This window comes from Lissotriton vulgaris, chromosome 3_1 (genome assembly GCF_964263255.1).
Source record: "Lissotriton vulgaris chromosome 3_1, aLisVul1.2, whole genome shotgun sequence".
Lineage (NCBI taxonomy): Eukaryota > Metazoa > Chordata > Amphibia > Caudata > Salamandridae > Lissotriton > Lissotriton vulgaris.
In genome coordinates this window covers 1,353,938,047-1,353,955,251 of record NC_141689.1, presented here as the reverse complement: position 1 = coordinate 1,353,955,251, position 17,205 = coordinate 1,353,938,047, and the positions used below count along the sequence as shown (strand labels likewise).

The 17,205-nt window shown below is 48.6% G+C and overlaps 1 protein-coding gene across 1 annotated transcript in view; it reads right to left on the bottom strand.

The window, feature by feature from the left end:
* Window positions 1-17,205, bottom strand: part of DNAH6 (dynein axonemal heavy chain 6) — a 2,460,712-nt gene that overhangs the window by 1,431,984 nt on the left and 1,011,523 nt on the right. Inside the window, exon 31 of the mRNA XM_086961829.1 lies at window positions 8,187-8,354. Within this exon, the coding sequence (XP_086817955.1) occupies window positions 8,187-8,354 (168 nt within the window). The remainder of the gene's footprint in view (window positions 1-8,186; window positions 8,355-17,205) is intronic.

Sequence of the window (17,205 nt, the reverse complement as noted above, 5' to 3'; positions counted from 1 at the left end):
ACTTAACAATGACTTTTTTCAAAGCACAATAAAAAGCTGCATAATTTGTGGACTTCATAGTATTACCATCAAGCCAAAGAACATCCATATTATCTGGTTCGTTACAATTGCAGTTTGATTTATGCTGGGAAGGATTCCGATTTATGATATGCAGGTCAAGGGCACATCTTTACAGCAGAGGGACAACCAACTTTATTATTCTCCAGGGTCTTGTTATCTACCTTTTGCACAAGGCCATATGCAACAGCTGCGTTAACCAACTGAACAATCTTACTACGATTTGTACCAGAAATCTACTGAAACAGTGCTGTAAAGAATACACTTTAACATTGCTGCTAAACTGCAATGCTCTTATCACAAGATGCATGTAAGTGAAGTGTTGTGTGTACGCACATATGTGTATGTACTACGTGCACACCCAACACATGCATACATCTATGTAATTTTGTACATGTAATCGGTTACCAAAGCGTTGCAGTTTAGTTCCAATATTAGTATGTCTTTTGCACAGTGTTGTAAAGGGGCCAATTAAAGAAAAGCGCTTAAGAAAGTGTGACAGTGGTACATTAGGAGCTGCAGATTAGGGAATTGCCTTGCAGCACACTGAATACAGGTGCCTGTGGACAACATCGACTGAGTAGATGAGGGCAGACTGACAAGGGTCTTCATGGGCAGTGAGGGGCTCGGGGTTCTAATGGGCGTGTTTTATGGACTTAGAAGCCTAAGGTTATTTTATGAATCAAGAGAGGAATTGAGGGCTAGCAGAGGTACTTTGGAAATATCTGACTGTCGGCCGGGAGGGACGGAAGGCAAGCTGAGGTGATCTTTCTATGTGATTGGCTTCAAACACAGGTGGGGGCCCTTCAGAGGCTTTGGAGACTGGTACAGAGAGGCTAAAGGTCAGTTAAATCTTGCTGAAAGTAGGGGTGGGTTAAATTGGGAGAAGTGTGGTGCAGCGGCTAGAGCGGCTTACTCCAGAGAGAGAGGCTGGTGGCTCGATACCCAACGCCTGCGGCAGCTCAGCTCAGCATCATGTGATTATGGACAATGACTCACTTAATCTATCTACGTGATGACCCCCAGCACCTGGATACCCTTAAGGGTGATAAGTTTTACAAAGCTGGAATTAAATGTGAGGGCCAGCAAGGGCTTCCGAGAGTTAGTTAGGGGTTGACTGAGGTCTGCTAAGGGTCTCTTTGGGTCATCTGTTGTCAGTAGAGAGTGAAAAATGATGGTCTGAGACCATGGTGACAGGGTCTGTGAGAAGATGGAGGCAGAGTAAATGGATCCAAGAAGCCGCTGGTGAACGTGCGCTGTACAAATGTCTTTTTCATTCATTTTCATTCATTCATCTGTGTAATGAGCCGTGGTAGAGTGGGCTTGAACACTGTCTGAGGATCAACTAAGGGTGCTGATAGACACTTGGAAATGTAACAACCAGCTGAGAGTTTATGATGAGAGTTGAAGGTAGGCTGATGGTGCCTCAGGACAAGCAGAGGGCCTCTTAGGGTGGATGAGTGCTAGCATTTAGTTGGCTGAAGTATAGCCTGTCAACTCTTAGTGTTAGCTGAGTGTTTATGGTGCCCAGTTGATGGTTTGTGAGAACTTGCTGGGGTGCTGCTGATACCAGCTAAGGGCTAGAGAGCCATGACACAATTTGTAATGACAAGTCGGGTACCTTCTTTACAACCAGAAGAAAGGTTCATTAACATGTCCCTGCCGACCAGAGGAGACCAGTATCCCCATGTTTGTCTAGCTTCTTGTTGTGTTCCAACTTACACCTGTTCGCTCTGTGAGGTTAGCTTGCTTTGCTGCTGTTTTTCCTCTGCCTGTTTTGTGTCTGAGCGCATCATGCACAGCTACTTCTCTGTACCTGCTCTGTGTTGTGTTTTGTGGAAAGGGTGCCCTTAAGCTAGCATTCTGTACCTGTTCTGTGGGTATGAGGGAAGTATATGTGATGTAAGTTTCCACTGCTGCTGTTGCCTGGTGTATGCACTGTTGGGCACTCATTACATTTAATGTTTAGTGGGCAGGGTGGAGGTGTGTACCACTGAATATTATATTTATTCTGCTTCTTTGAGTTTAGCCCAATCCCATTTAATATTTCAACAGAGTAAGCCATTTGGTGCGCCCAGACAGTATTTCTTTACTCAATGGGAAATCACCATAAAACATTTTAGTACATTCTTAGTATCATTGGGATGTTACATTTAATTGAATCCGAGATAGTGAAACTGATTCAGATTATTGAATTATTAACGAGGATTTTGAATTATTGTTGTAAATTAGTGTGCATACTCTTTCCTAAGAAGAGCTTGCAAGGATATTTGATGGTATTTTATGTCCAGCATAAAAGGATAGTATGTGACATGCTGACCACTGAGGGCCCTATTTACAAAGGCTTGTGACACTTTTTATGCTTCTGTTGCACCACAGTTTGTAAAACTGCTGCAGCGTACAAAATGCGCCACATTTACAAAGTGATGCATCTAAACAGATGTGTCACTTTGTAAAGGCATGCGTCAGGTATAATGTATGCAGGGTGTGCATTCCCCGCAATAAAGGGTTGTAAAAGTGGTGCTGTGAAATCTATGAATTTTCACTGCAACACTTCTAGGACACTACTGCATCAATATCTTATGCCTGCCTCACAGCAGGCATAAGACTGACACAGGCCCTTTCACATGGGGCTTCCCCCATGTGAAAGTACACATTGCTAGAGTTGTGTCTGTTTTCATACACACCCCAGCAATGCATCACTTTTGCACCTACAGATACAACAGTAATACTGACATATTTGTAACTCCTTGCGATGTGGAGCGGTGTACATTTATTATGGCGCATCTACGGTGTTGCAAGGAGGGCAATCTGAAAACTGTTGCATCGCTGTTTTCACCCAGCGATGTGACCGTTTTCATAATTGAGGCCCTGAGTATTTATCATCATAAAAAAGTGCTTGGCACTGACCTACGTCCTTTATCGAGCACACACTACTTGACTGTGAGGTGAAGGAAATTCCTATTGGAAAGCAGCCTGTCAAGCACAACAAACTGAGCAAATAGCAACTAAGCATGAAACACATGTCCGAGAATATCCAGCACTGGCTATACCAACACTAGGCGGCAAACGCTTGAGAGACAGTGAGTATCAACACTATTGAGGACTGCATTTAGCAAAATGTCTTGGGAGTTCTGGTGCAGGCAATATGCTTCTCTGCCCAACAGTTTAATTTGTTTTAGTTAATGAACCCTGGGGATGTTCCTGTGTGCTTCAATGCGGTAAGTCGTGAGGGGGTGACACCATGAGTTACCCGCACGGGGTGACACCAACCCTAGTGACGCCACTGATCTAAGGAAGCAATGTAAAAAGCTCGAACGTCTATGGAGGAAGGATTGGTCCACCAAGGGTAAAGGAGAATATAAATCAGCTATGAGATTGTACAAAGCCAGCCTAAAAAACACCCAAGCCGCCTCCTTCAAAGGAAAAATGCAAGCCGCTGCCAATTCCGCAAGGGAAATATACCGCATCATCAGATCATTGATAAAAGTTCCAGAACCACAACCGACCACCGACCCCTCAGGCCTAAGATGTAATCAGCTAGCCGAGTTCTTCTCTACCAAGATTCTCACCATCCTAAAAACACTCCCGACCCCCAACCACTCCCCAGACTCCCCTTCCTTTGTCCATGCACCAGACACTCCTCGTCTTGATTTCTTTTCCCAGTTAAGTAAAGAGACATTTGTCACAATTTTAAATTCAATCAAGAGTGGATCACCAACAGACCCTGCACCCATTAACAAACTAAAACTGGTAACTCACTGTGACCCCTCTCTTCACTAATCTAATAAACTCCTCCCTTGGTCAAGGCATTGTCCCCCCAACTGGAAAAGGGCCACTGTCAGAGCATTGCTAAAAAAATCTCACCTCGACCCCTCAGATCTGGCCAATTACCGACCAATATCACTCTTACCCGGAATCAGCAAGGTGGCAGAGAAGTTTGTTAATCAACAGCTCTCCACCTTCCTTGAATCCAACGGTCTCCTGCGCCTCTCCCAGACAGGATTCAGGCCAGGGCAGGGCACCGACACTGCCCTCATAGCAGTGGTCGAAGAGGCGAGATCCATCTTGGACGCAGGGGGATCAGTGGCAGTGATCCTCCTGGACCTCAGCGCCGCATTTGGCACTGTGGACCACGCCATCCTTGTCCACCGGCTAAGTAGAGCTGAAGTCACTGGCCTCGCTTGAATCTGTTTTAGAGCACAGAACCTTTGAGGTCAAGGACGGACACGCCCGCTCCAGAGCGTTGCCCCTTCAGTGTGGTGTCCCCCAGGGCTCCTCCCTGAGACCCACACTTTTTAACGTGTATATGTCACCTCTGGAGAAAATCGTGACACCTTTTGGCATGAAGGTAGTGATGTATGGCGACGACACTCAACTTGTTATCTCTCTAAACCAGTCTGCCCAATGTCAGGAAAACATAGCTGCGTTCCTCAAGAACATCTCAAAATGAATGAGCGAATCTCTCCTCAAACTTAATGGGGAGAAGTCAGAGATTCTACTGTTGGGCAATCCATCTAAACTCCCCACTAAGTTTCTGTGGCCACCCTGCATGGGAATACCCCCCACTCCAAAAAAAGAAATAAAGAGCCTAGGAATCTGGCTTGACCAGGACCTCAACTTTAAGACACAAGCCAGGAAAACCGCTGGAATATGTTTTGGCCTCATGCGCACTGCACACAAAATTCTCCCCCTCATACCCCCTCAGTCCAGGAAACTTTTCATTCAGGGCCTTGTTATATTAAGGCTGGATTATGGAAACGCCTTATACCTGGGCGCTCCAAAACTGGCCATCAACAAACTCCAACATGTCCATAACACAGCAGCCAGGCTGCTTACTGGCACTAAACTTAGATGCTCCGCAAAACCCGCTCTCAATTCACTACACTGGCTGCCAATTCAGGAAAGAATCACCTTTAAAACCCTCTGCATCACCCACAAAATCCTTCACGGCAAGGGCCCCCCTATCTTGAGACCCCCTCGTCAAACCATATAAAGCCAATAGACAGCTGAGATCCAACATCCTTTCCTTGGCTAGCGTCCCCAGAATCAAAAGAGCGTGGTCAGGGGGTCGTCTCTTCTCATACAATGCTCCTAAATTATGGAATGCCCTCCCTCTCAACATCCGGAGGGAAACTAATCTATTAGTCTTCCGTAAGCTATTGAAAACCTGGCTGTTCCCCTGAATCACCCCGCCCTGGATCTAGTCTGATGAGTCACAGCGCTGGGACGTCCACGGGTAGCTACGCGCTTTCAAAATCCAAATCAAATTCAAACCCATAGAGAAAAAGCATTTCCTATAAACCACACAAATGCAAATTGAAGAAACAAATGTAAAATAAACATGTTAAACAATGCCACCTTTAAGGTATACAAGGGTGGACATCGGGGAGGAGGGTGGGTCAATGAGGAATCCACAGGCAGATACGGTATCCATCAGAAATAGCGTTACCAAATGTAAGTAACTTGGTCTTCTGATGGATACATCTGCCTGTGGATTCCTCACCTTATGAATAGATTCCCACAGCAGTCCCACTCCCGGAGGAGGATGTCTACCCTTCTATACCAAAAAGTCCTGCAGGACAGAGCACGCAAAGTGGCCTTCCCTCCTCATTTCGGAGTCTAAGCAATAATGCTTTGCGAAAGTGTGGAGGGAGGCCCAAGTCGCTGCCTTACAAATGTCCACTACAGGTACACCTCTAGCCAAAGCAGAAGTTGACGACTTGGCTCTGGCAGAATGAGCTCTAATACCTTCAGGAGGCTCCTTACCAGCCAGGGCACAGCAATTCTTAATGCACAAGATGATCCACCTAGATAGAGTGCGCTAGTGCGCAGCCTTGCCCCTCATGCATCCAACGTAGCACACAAAGAGCTGATCGTCCAATCGCAAGTCCTTGGTTCTGTCCAAATAAAAGCTCACCGCTCTTTTAGGATCCAGGCGGTGAAGTCTCTCTTCCTCCTTGGAAGGGTGAGGGGGAGGATAGAACACAGGAAGAGTAATGCTACAGATTTGGATACAGCAGGAGAAGAGAGAGGTTTACGCCACACGTCCATAATAGGCACAGTTAAAGCCTCATTAAAAGGCAACAAGGGCTCAACAATTGACGAAGGTGAATGTAATACTTCAGTAAGCAAATTCGGCTTATACTCAGAAGTAGGCATTTGTAAGTCCAAAAGCTCTGCCGCTTTTCTGATGACAGAATGATAAGAAGCAACCTCTTGAGGTGGGGAAGCCCTTGACGAAGACAGTTCCCACTCAGAGCAAGTGTCCAGCCCACTTGCCTCCTGAATTCCTTCAAATTCATCCACAGAATCTTCTAACTCACCCTCTTCAACCTCCTGTCTCTGATACTGCTCTTCCTCCAGCAGTCTCTGAGCCCCTCTCCTTGAACAAAACCTCAGTTGCGGCATTGGCAGCGCCACACACGGAGCAGACATCTCCGGAGCCGACGTCGAAGGAAGATCCGAAGGTGGAATCTGCGCCGTACGAGGCAAAAAAGGAAGGCCCACCAGACGATGCCGGGGATTCCATATACAACGTTAAAAACCTCTGAGCCAGAAACTGCCATGACAGCACCATCGGCATGAAAGGCACGAAGGTTGCCTGAGCATAGTGCTGAGGCACGCCCAAATTGAAGGCTAGCGTACCCACGGGACCCGAAGGTGCTCCGGAGGGGAAGGCTGCCTTAGTAAATACTCCATACGCACTTAAAAAATGCGTTGGATCCAAACCTGGAGTTGGAAACTGTGGATATGGAGTCGAGCCAACATCCACCTGAGGAGCCTCCGATGTCGGAACAGCCTGATCCACTGGTGAAGCCACAGATTCAGTCTTGTGAACTATGAAGAATCATCCTGAACTGGTAAGCCTTCTGAAACCGGTGAACCCCTTGGCGCCGGAGATTGCGCCGGAGTGCCTTTTGGTGAAGGAGATCGCTCAGGAGACATCCGAAGAGAAGGCAAAAGCAAAGGAGACACCAGGTCTTTTTGACGACGTCAAGGAGCCGGCGAAGGTGACCTCAAAGCATTACCCTTCGACAAACAGTGCCGAGAACCATGCCTCCTCTTCTTCTTGTGTTTTCTCGACTTCAACCCATGCGAAGTAGATGACTTTGACGCATGTGAAGTCGACGACTTCGACCTTTTACGCCCTCTTCCTTCCTTCTTTGCCTTTGCCATAAAAAACTTGGCATCCCGTTCCTTAAGAGCCTTTGGGTTCATCTTTCAGGAACTGGAACAGTCTTCCACGTCGTGATCCGACGATAACACCATAGACAATCTTCACTGGGTAAGTGATCGACATGTGACCCTCACACTCCCTACAGTGCTTAAACCCAGACTTCCTCAACGCAGCCATCGCAACAGCAACAGTAAAAGATGAAGGTTTACAAATCAACACGATAAAATAAGGAGACTCCTAGAAAACCGTTACGCGTCCACGGTGTGGAAAATAGGGAACTGACGTCATCACGCCGACGAGGCTCTCTTATGACTCAGGTGACATCATGCGGAGTCGCGTGCGGAGCCGTGGCATTGTGATGTCCTCGTCAGCGTGGAGAGCTAGGAAAACATTCTGCGGAATGCTGGCACAGGGGATATTCATAAGGTGAGGAATCCACAGTCAGATGTATCCATCAGAAAGCTAATGGCAATGGATGAGTTTGCCAAAGCCCCACAGAGAGATACAACATGTCATCGCTATTCCTCGACCTAAAAAATGACTTACACCAATTAACCTTAATAATACAGCACTTAATAAGTAAGTAATGATTGTTCCCTCTTTTTAATGATCAGTCCCCTGAGTCACATAATTTTGCCAAATATTCAGGGGCACAAATGACTCCCCATACATTTTCATTGCTTATCCAATTCACAGAAGGAAATTCTTGCACTTTGATTACTTTGCATTAAAAGTACCAGTCTCCCTGAACTGCCAAAAACACTCTAATCACTTATAAACAACGAGTAAGAGTAAGAGATATCACTGTAACTAGTGTTTATTCTCAGGACATAGGACTGTGTAATAAAAATAATTTAGGCTGTTTTTCTCATGTTGTAGATATAGTAATGAAATTACAAGTGTTTAAGCAATTGCATAAAAATGGTTAATATGTATGGCAGTGATTTACCTCTGCAATTAATGCGTAGTTGGGCACCATCATCGCAAAGGGTCTGAAGAGAGCTTTTAGATTATCAGGTAATTCGGTTCTTCCAGCATAACCAGGATTCATGGTGATGAATGCTGCACATGTCATAACTAATTTTATTTCTCGTCCCTCAAACATAAATCTAGAAAGCTAAGTGTATAAAAGAAAAAAATAGATGTTAATACAAACACTTCAATGAATACCTAAGGCTGCTCATATCCTATAACAAGAGAGGCACGGCCGAGCAGTTCAGGTAGGACTGTTTCTTTTGGTGTGGGAGGAACTAGTACAGTTTTTTTATGTTTGGTTAATTATTATTTACAAGTGGCTGAGATTCATACATGGATTTCATTCCATCAATTACTTAGTTTTCTCAGTGCAAGAGGAATCGAAATTTGCCTAGCGTAGTAACGGTAAGTTTCAATTCTATTAAGGACACGGAGGCGAGGATTATGCTTTTCTCTCTTCGCTGTTTATTAACATCACATCGCACAGCAGCCAGAAAAGCATCAAACGTGAAAATCTTTTAGTATTCCCAACATAGGAATATCAGAAAACATTGCAATAACATCGTTTAATAACTACAAATCCCATGAGATGAACATTTAGGCAGTCCTTCTTTAGTGTCCATAAACCCCAATATAAGGCGTCCAACCAACAAACTCCTCCCCTTTCTTCGTGGCGAGTCAGGCCAAAGTCTCAAGCATCTCTTTTCGCACCATCATTCCCTGGCGGAAAAAAGAACAGCGTGAGCTAAGCCATACCGCTAAGCATGAAGGCCAATCAACAAAGCAGAGTATCAAGTCAATCGACATGCAACCCAAGAAACAGTAACCATACTGCAAGTCGGAAAAAGGATTACCTACTCCAGTACGGGCGGGATCTCCGCAGGAGGTATGGGTGGGATAATCCTCGCCTCCGTGTCCTTAATAGAATTGAAACTTACCGTTACTACGCTAGGCAAATTTCGATTCTATGTCAGGACCTGAGGCTTCAGATTATGCTTGTTTAAAGCTTGCTCACCACCAAACTAGCAATATCCACCACTGGCTTAAAATAGAACCTTTTGAAGGTGGAATCCGAAGACCAATCCGCAGCGCGCATGAGGTCTTCCAACCGTGCCCCAAGGGCAAAAGATTTTGAGGCCATGGCCCCCCTTGCTGAGTGAGCTCCGAACTGCCTCGTATCAATACCAGCTTCCTGCATTACCCAACGCACCCACTGGGCTATAGTGAGGGAAGAGACAGCCTTGTGCGGTTAGCGCAGCGCAATCAGCAACTGCCGTTCGCCCGGAGGGCGAAGTTCCGTTGTAACATCCTCATAGGTTTTCAAACACTGTACCACACACAACTTGGGGGCATCTGCAAATGCCGGATAGGAAATAGACCTCGTAGCCGATTTCGTGAGTCGACCCACGGTAAAGGTCACCCCATCCGGGGAGAACGCTCTCGCCGTGACATCCAGGGCACGCACATGAGACACTCTGCGACAAGATACTAAGCACAAGAGCATCGCCAGTTTAGCTGACAGTTCTTTTAAGGAAAGATATTTGTTAGGCTGCCAGGAAAGAAAAAGGTTCAACACCACGTTAACATCCCACAGGACGGAATATCGTGGCTCCGGCGGTAAAGCCAGACGCACTCCTCTAAGGAGTCGACATACCAGGGGATGCTCGCCAACCGCTGCTCCATCTATCTGCACATGAGCCGCCGATATGGCAGAACGTATCGTATTAATCGTCCGGTAAGCCAAGCCGGCGGTAGAGAGTTCTGCAAGAAAATTCAGGATAGGAACGAGGCCTGCGACCATGGGATCCAAACCCCGTCGAAGACACCAATGAACCCACCCGGTCCAAGCCGATCTATACCTCTTGGCAGTGCTGCCTGCCCAGGCCTTGGACAAAAAGTGCTGAGCTGAGTTCGAAAGGTCAGGGAGCGACCAACGTCGCCTGAAAGCCTCCATGACATGAGGCGGAGAGAACCCTGGAGGAGATGGTGAGGGACCCCGTCTGGACTGAGGAGAAGACGAGGAAGCTGGGCGAGTAGGATTGGAGAATCCCAGGAAAGTTCCAGCAGAACTGGAAACCACACTTGCGACCTCCACACGGGCATCACCATCACTACGTCCGCCATCTGACGGCGAATCTGGGCCGCGGCCCGTACTATCATGGAGAAAGGCGGGAAGGCATATGGCCGTTCCTGACTCCAGTCTTGGAGGAACGCATCCGTCGCTTCCGCCAAAGGATCCGGTCTCCAGCTGAAGAACCTCGGAAGCTGGAAGTCCAGACGGGACGCAAACAGGTCTATGGAAAACGGACCCCAGCATGCCGCCAGCCAGCGGAACACTTGAACATCCAGCTTCCACAGGCTGGAGTCTCGGAGATATCTCGAGTGCCAATCCGCCACCTGATTGGCCCGACTCGGCAGGTATTCCGCCTGAACCGAGACTTGATGAGCGAGACAATAATCCCAAAAGTCTTTCGCCAGGTCCGCAAGGGCTCTTGACCGCGGACCCCCTATGTGGTTCACATACCGAACTGCTGAGACATTGTCCATCCGCAGAAGGACGCATGACTTCACCGAGTCCCTCGTCCAACAACGGACGGCGAACGAACCTGCTAGAAGTTCCAAGCAGTTGATGTGAAGTCGCTGTTCGTCCGACGACCAAGCGCCGCCTGTGGAGAAATCCCCGCAGCGGGCGCCCCAGCCAGACCTGCTGGCGTCGGACTCTATCACCAAGTCCGGAACGGACCCGAAAATCGCGCGGCCGTTCCACGCCTCCATGTGGGCTAGCCACCAAGACATTTCCTCTTTGACCTCTACCGACAGGGGAATCAAGTGATCGTCGGATAGCCCTCTGCGCAAATGGTGCGCTTTCAGTCGCTGAAGGGCCCGATAGTGAAGAGGGCCCGGGAATATCGCCTGAATGGACGATGAGAGAAGGCCTACTACTCTGGCCACCTGCCGGAGGGAGGTGTGCGATTTTGAGATAGTTTGCCGAAGCAGATGCTTTATTTTGGCAATTTTTCTGGACGGCAAACTGAGAGTCGATTTCACCGAGTCCACCACAAAGCCCAGAAACACCATTTGCTGGGCGGGGGTGAAAACCGACTTCTCCCTGTTGACAATAAACCCCAGACCTTGTAACAGGGAGACTGTCTGAGACAGATGGGCGGCCAACTTGCTCGGGTCCTGGCCCAACAGCAAGATGTCGTCCAGATAGACGATAAGCCGAATCCCCTGACTCCGCAGGGTTTCGATGGCCGGGTGCAGAATTTTTGTAAAGCACCAAGGGGCCGAGGAAAGACCGAACGGAAGGGCCTTGAACTCGAACACCATGTCTTTCCAGCAAAACTGAAGGAAACGACGATGCGGGTGGTAAATCGGAACCACCAGATACGCATCCTTGAGGTCCAGACGGACCATCCAGTCGTTCGGGAGCAAAACGTCCCTCAAAAGATGGATGCCCTCCATCTTGAAGTGGTTGTACACCACCCAGCCATTGAACTCCCTGAGGTTGATGACTGGTCGTCTGCCCCCGTCCACTTTTTCCACAAGAAAAATATTGCTCAGGAAACCCCTGGGGTGGCGCGTTGTTCGACAAATAGCCCCCTTGCGCAGCAGCGCCGAGACTTCTTCGTCGATCAAGAGCGAGTCCGATTGAGAAAACGTTATGGGCCGGGGAGGCTCCGCCTGGCACGGCTGGTCGTAAAACTCTATGCAGAACCCCCGCACGGTTTGAAGGACCCATGCGTCCGTCATAATAGCCTCCCACGCCTGGGGGAAACACGCCAACCTCCCCCCAATAACCACCTGATCTGCAGGAATAACACTCACCGTGTGAACTGTTGCTGCCGGAGTCGTTCCGGAAGGTTCCGCGTCCTCTGAAACGCTGGCCTCTGGTGGGGTAGAAGTTGTTATAATTCGCGGAGGAGTTGTAGCCTCCCCTGCCGGAGCCATGCCCTTTTCCGGGCTGTTGCTGACCACCACGGCCGGTCGTGAGGCCCCTACCACGACCAGCCCCCCGGGAAAAACGCTGGTGGAAGACCCGCTTGATGGTCGACTGGGCCTTATCCAGGGAGGTGAAGGTGGAAACGAACTTCCCCAGTTCTTTAATGAATGGCTCACCAAAGAATCCTCCTTGGGCGACAGTGCCAGCTTCCGACGAAGCCAAATCGCCCAACTTGGGATCCAACTTTATCAGTAGCGACCGACGCCGCTCGGTCGACAGGGCACAGTTGGCATCCCCCAAGAAGATAACCACCCGCTGCGCCCAATTGGACAATACTTCCGGGCAAATGGCGCTGCCCGACACCTTGGCTTCCTCGGCCATATCGAGAATCTTGGTGAGGGGGCCAATGGTGTCCAAGAGCTTGTCCTGGCAGGAGCGCCAGGAACGGTCGATCCCCTTCCGGGGGTCCTTGACGAACTTCGCCATGAAGGTGGCCATTTTCCCATCAAGTTCCGGCGTCATGGCCACCTTCCCCTCCAAAGTCGGGCGAGGGCATTCGCCCCTCAAACAGCTGTGCGCCTCCTTCTCCAAGGGCTTGCGGAGGCGGCCCCCCACAAACTGCGCCACCTTATCACCAGGCGCCCAGGCGGCTGACCGCGGGTGCATGATCTCGTCCGGGTCCAGCATGCCCGAAGTCCTCGTCGTCGTCGTCCGTATCCGCGGGGGAAGCCCCCCCCGGGGAGCCCGGGACAACGTTCACCGGTGTAGAAGGTGTCTGAGGCGGAGGCGCCTCGGGGGTCGACCCCGACGCTTTAGCCAGGAAAGCGTCGCGTAGGCGCTCGAAAGCGTCCTTGTCCACACCTTGCGAACCACTGGGACCCGCGTCCCCACATGACTTTTTGGCCGCCGGAGGCTGGCCAGGATCGTTAATGACAAGTATTGTCCTTTATTTACAATACCGAATTTTAATCAATATAAAAGTTCATGTCTAATTAAAAGCCCCAGAGGGGGAGAAGGGGAAGGAGAAGGGAAGTGCTCAGGGCAGTGTCAGGTCAGAAAGGAATACACACAATCATAAAAGTTCATAAATTGTAACAATTTGCAATTCAAAATCAAAGCAAATCTAATACAACAACCCAGATTTTGGGCATCCACTTGAAAGCTAATATAATGTGGACATTCAACGGACACATGCACATTTGCAATTGATCAGGGGCATGTGCCGGAGGTCTGTGAAGAAAAGGCCGTCGACGTTTCGACCTCTAGCCGTAGGCTATGTCAAATCCTTATACGGGGTCTTCATCAGGACGTGTGCAGGAGAAGGGAGGGGGGGATGGCAGGGGCAATTTTTTCTCTAAGTTGGATTAGAGAACTTCAGCGGCAATTATATCGGACCCTCGGGTTACGGGCTGGACCAGTAGTTTAAAAGATACCACAGTACCCGAATCCAGGGAAAGGTTCAAGGCCACTTCTAAATTATTCGAGCGTACATCGGTGTCATCAGAGAGGGCGCAGATTAGTTGCAGTTAATTACCGCGTTGGAGCTGTTGTTGACAATTACGTCAATATGACCGTATCATTTCGCTTAGCAGCTCATCTGTTGACCCGCTCCGTAAATCTGCTCCGCAAAGTTGGAGACGCGTTGGAGCTGTTGTTGACAATTATGTCAATATGGCCGTATCAATTCGCCATACTCCGCGTAGCCGTTTTCACGGAGCCGACAACAGACGAGCTGACAAGCGAATTGATACGGCCATATTGACATAATTGTCAACAACAGCTCCAACGCGTCTCCAACTTTGCGGAGCAGATTTACGGAGCGGGTCAACAGATGAGCTGCTAAGCGAAATGATACGGTCATATTGACGTAATTGTCAACAACAGCTCCAACGCGGTAATTAACTGCAACTAATCTGCGCCCTCTCTGATGACACCGATGTACGCTCGAATAATTTAGAAGTGGCCTTGAACCTTTCCCTGGATTCGGGTACTGTGGTATCTTTTAAACTACTGGTCCAGCCCGTAACCCGAGGGTCCGATATAATTGCAGCTGAAGTTCTCTAATCCAACTTAGAGAAAAAATTGCCCCTGCCATCCCCCCCTCCCTTCTCCTGCACACGTCCTGATGAAGACCCCGTATAAGGATTTGACATAGCCTACGGCTAGGGGTCGAAACGTCGACGGCCTTTTCTTCACAGACCTCCGGCACATGCCCCTGATCAATTGCAAATGTGCATGTGTCCGTTGAATGTCCACATTATATTAGCTTTCAAGTGGATGCCCAAAATCTGGGTTGTTGTATTAGATTTGCTTTGATTTTGAATTGCAAATTGTTACAATTTATGAACTTTTATGATTGTGTGTATTCCTTTCTGACCTGACACTGCCCTGAGCACTTCCCTTCCCCTTCCCCTTCACCTTCTCCCCCTCTGGGGCTCCTAATTTGACATGAACTTTTATATTGATTAAAATTCGGTATTGTAAATAAAGGACAATACTTGTCATTAACTCCATTCATATTTTCTGTTTAATGGTTTTGTTAGTCAATGTTAGTGCGTGTTACACATGACATTTTCTCCTTGTGGGGACCCCTCTTTACACTTACTACTTAATCGCCCAGGTCCCCGCGACTGCATGGGTAAAACCCCCCTTTTGTAACGGCCAGGATCGTTGGCGGGGGAACCCCCTGGGGCCGGTGCCACCTTTGCACATTCCAAGACAATGCGGGCTGAAAGTCTGTTCTCCATAGGCCCAACGATTTCCTGCACACACCGGTAAATCGACTGGTCCACAGCCGCATAGAACTCGTCGTCCTGGAGGTATTGGTGAGACTCCTCCTCCTCGACGTAGTACCCCTCAGCCATGGCGCTACGCAGTAGATAAGAAAGTGAAACTGAGGGTTCCGATGGCGTACACAGACTGCCACGTGTGGGCCGACCGAAGGTTGGCAAAAGTTGTAGGCCGGTGGAACCAGACAATTAAAAGGCAGCACCAGCCTTTACAGCGCGCCGACCCTCTCTCCAGAGACCGGGCCGCACCGCCTCCCAGCGCGCTCGAGCGGGGAACACCCCAGCGGAAGCTGTTGCAGAAAAAAGGTGCTGAAATCGCCCGCACGCTTCAACGTGGGTACAACCACTATACAGACCCCACCGGGGCGTTCAACACGGGACAGTACAACCCAAGAGGGCGTCATGGTTAGGCGGCAGCAGGGCACCTGCGATGTCGACTCCCCAGCGCAGCTCCAATCAATGAGACGAAAACTGCGCGCGGGCAGGCGAGACGCAACGGCGCCCTCTAGCGGTGACTCAACACCGTGGAATACACGGGGACATCGCGTAAGGGGCGAAGGCGTCCCCGCGATGGAAGGGGCTCTGAAAGGGAAGAAAACCCCACAGGCCCCCCAAAGCAACAAACAGTGCAAATAGAACAGAAGAAAGCACAAAAAACCTCAACAAACATAAAAGTGCAAGAGAGGGATAATAGCACTTAACTGGCTGCGAAGCAGCGAAGAAAGAGGAGGAGTTCGTTGGTTGGACGCCTTATATTGGGGTTTATGGACACTAAAGAAGGACTGCCTAAATGTTAATCTCATGGAATTTGTAGTTATTAAACGATGTTATTGCAATGTTTTCTGATATTCCTATGTTGGGAATACTAAAAAAAATTCAAGTTTGATGCTTTTCTGGCTGCTGTGCGATGTGATGTTAATAAACAGCGAAGAGAGAAAAGCATAATCTGAAGCCTCCGGTCCTGACATAGAATCTCCACACACACAGTAAATTATGACAAATCACCTATACTTTTATCTAACCTAAGTGTAGTAGAGATGGACTGATGGCAACTTTTCTGGATATTCACATAAGATTAAGTTACCAAAAAGGAGTCTAAGTGGAAGTTATTGACACACTAAGTGTTGATCTTGAAAATCTGACATGGATCCTCATGGCCCTAGGTTGGATATTCCTGACCTAGACTGATGGTCACTCATGATTCTAGTGAAAAGTAATAGATAAACACACCATGATCTTTTCATTAAGTAAACAAAGAATTGACTCCAGAGCTTGTGGCAATGAAAATACATATTTACATTTCTTTAGGAATATTTTGACACCAAATATAATGGATGACCCCTGGAATAATATGCATAGGAAATTTAAATGTCCAGCCAAGAAGTTACCTGGCAATCATAGTGGACACCTTCTTGAGTCATTATAAATATTCAGCTTCCGGGGAAATGTGATATGCTGATTCACTGGGGAGAGCCTTTGTATGTTTGGAATAGTCTACTTTACCGTGCAATCTTCAATGGTCACTTTTATATAAAATGTGGAAAATAAATAAGAGACGCAGAGTTCAATGCACTACAAATTCATATCCTCACACAATATATGAAAGAACAATATTTGAATTGGGAGAAAATGGCAGAAATTCAGCAAAATTGTTCAGTGTTCCCATGCTAGGTCTAGTGTGCTAGGCAAAACTGTCACATTGTGTGCAGGATTCTTGTGTTGTGCAGGTACATCATGTTTTACCACAAACAGCCAGACTCCCAATGTCTAGTATTTATAAAAGTTATCTGTACGGGGGCGTGGCCAAGATGGCGACGGAGTAAGACGTGCCTGCGAGCTCCTCCGGCACCCCGAGCCCTTCATAGCTTTGTTTAGCGGTTTTGGGGCGTTTTTCGGCCCTGGCTTTGACTCTCCTGGGTCTACTGAGGCGTCCTGCACTGGTTTGTCCCTTCTCCTGTCGAGCTACGACACGGGACGGCGGACTTGGCCGCGGTGTTACTTCAGTGACGCACTTGCCTCGGAGCGGCCTACGGGGCTTTGTCTGGGCGGCTTCGACTCTTCACAGGAGGGGACTCAGGACTCTGGCGAGTGATCGAGTGAAGCCCTTCTGTGCGAGTCCCCCACGTTGGAGCTGTGACGAGCCCGCCTGTGGTTCCAGTGACCTAGCTGGCAGTTAACACCGAGTGGAGGTCGTGGAGGCGCCGTCTTGTCTGGGGCCTTGCTGGACAGTGCTATCACCGAACGATCAGAGAGGTGGTGCC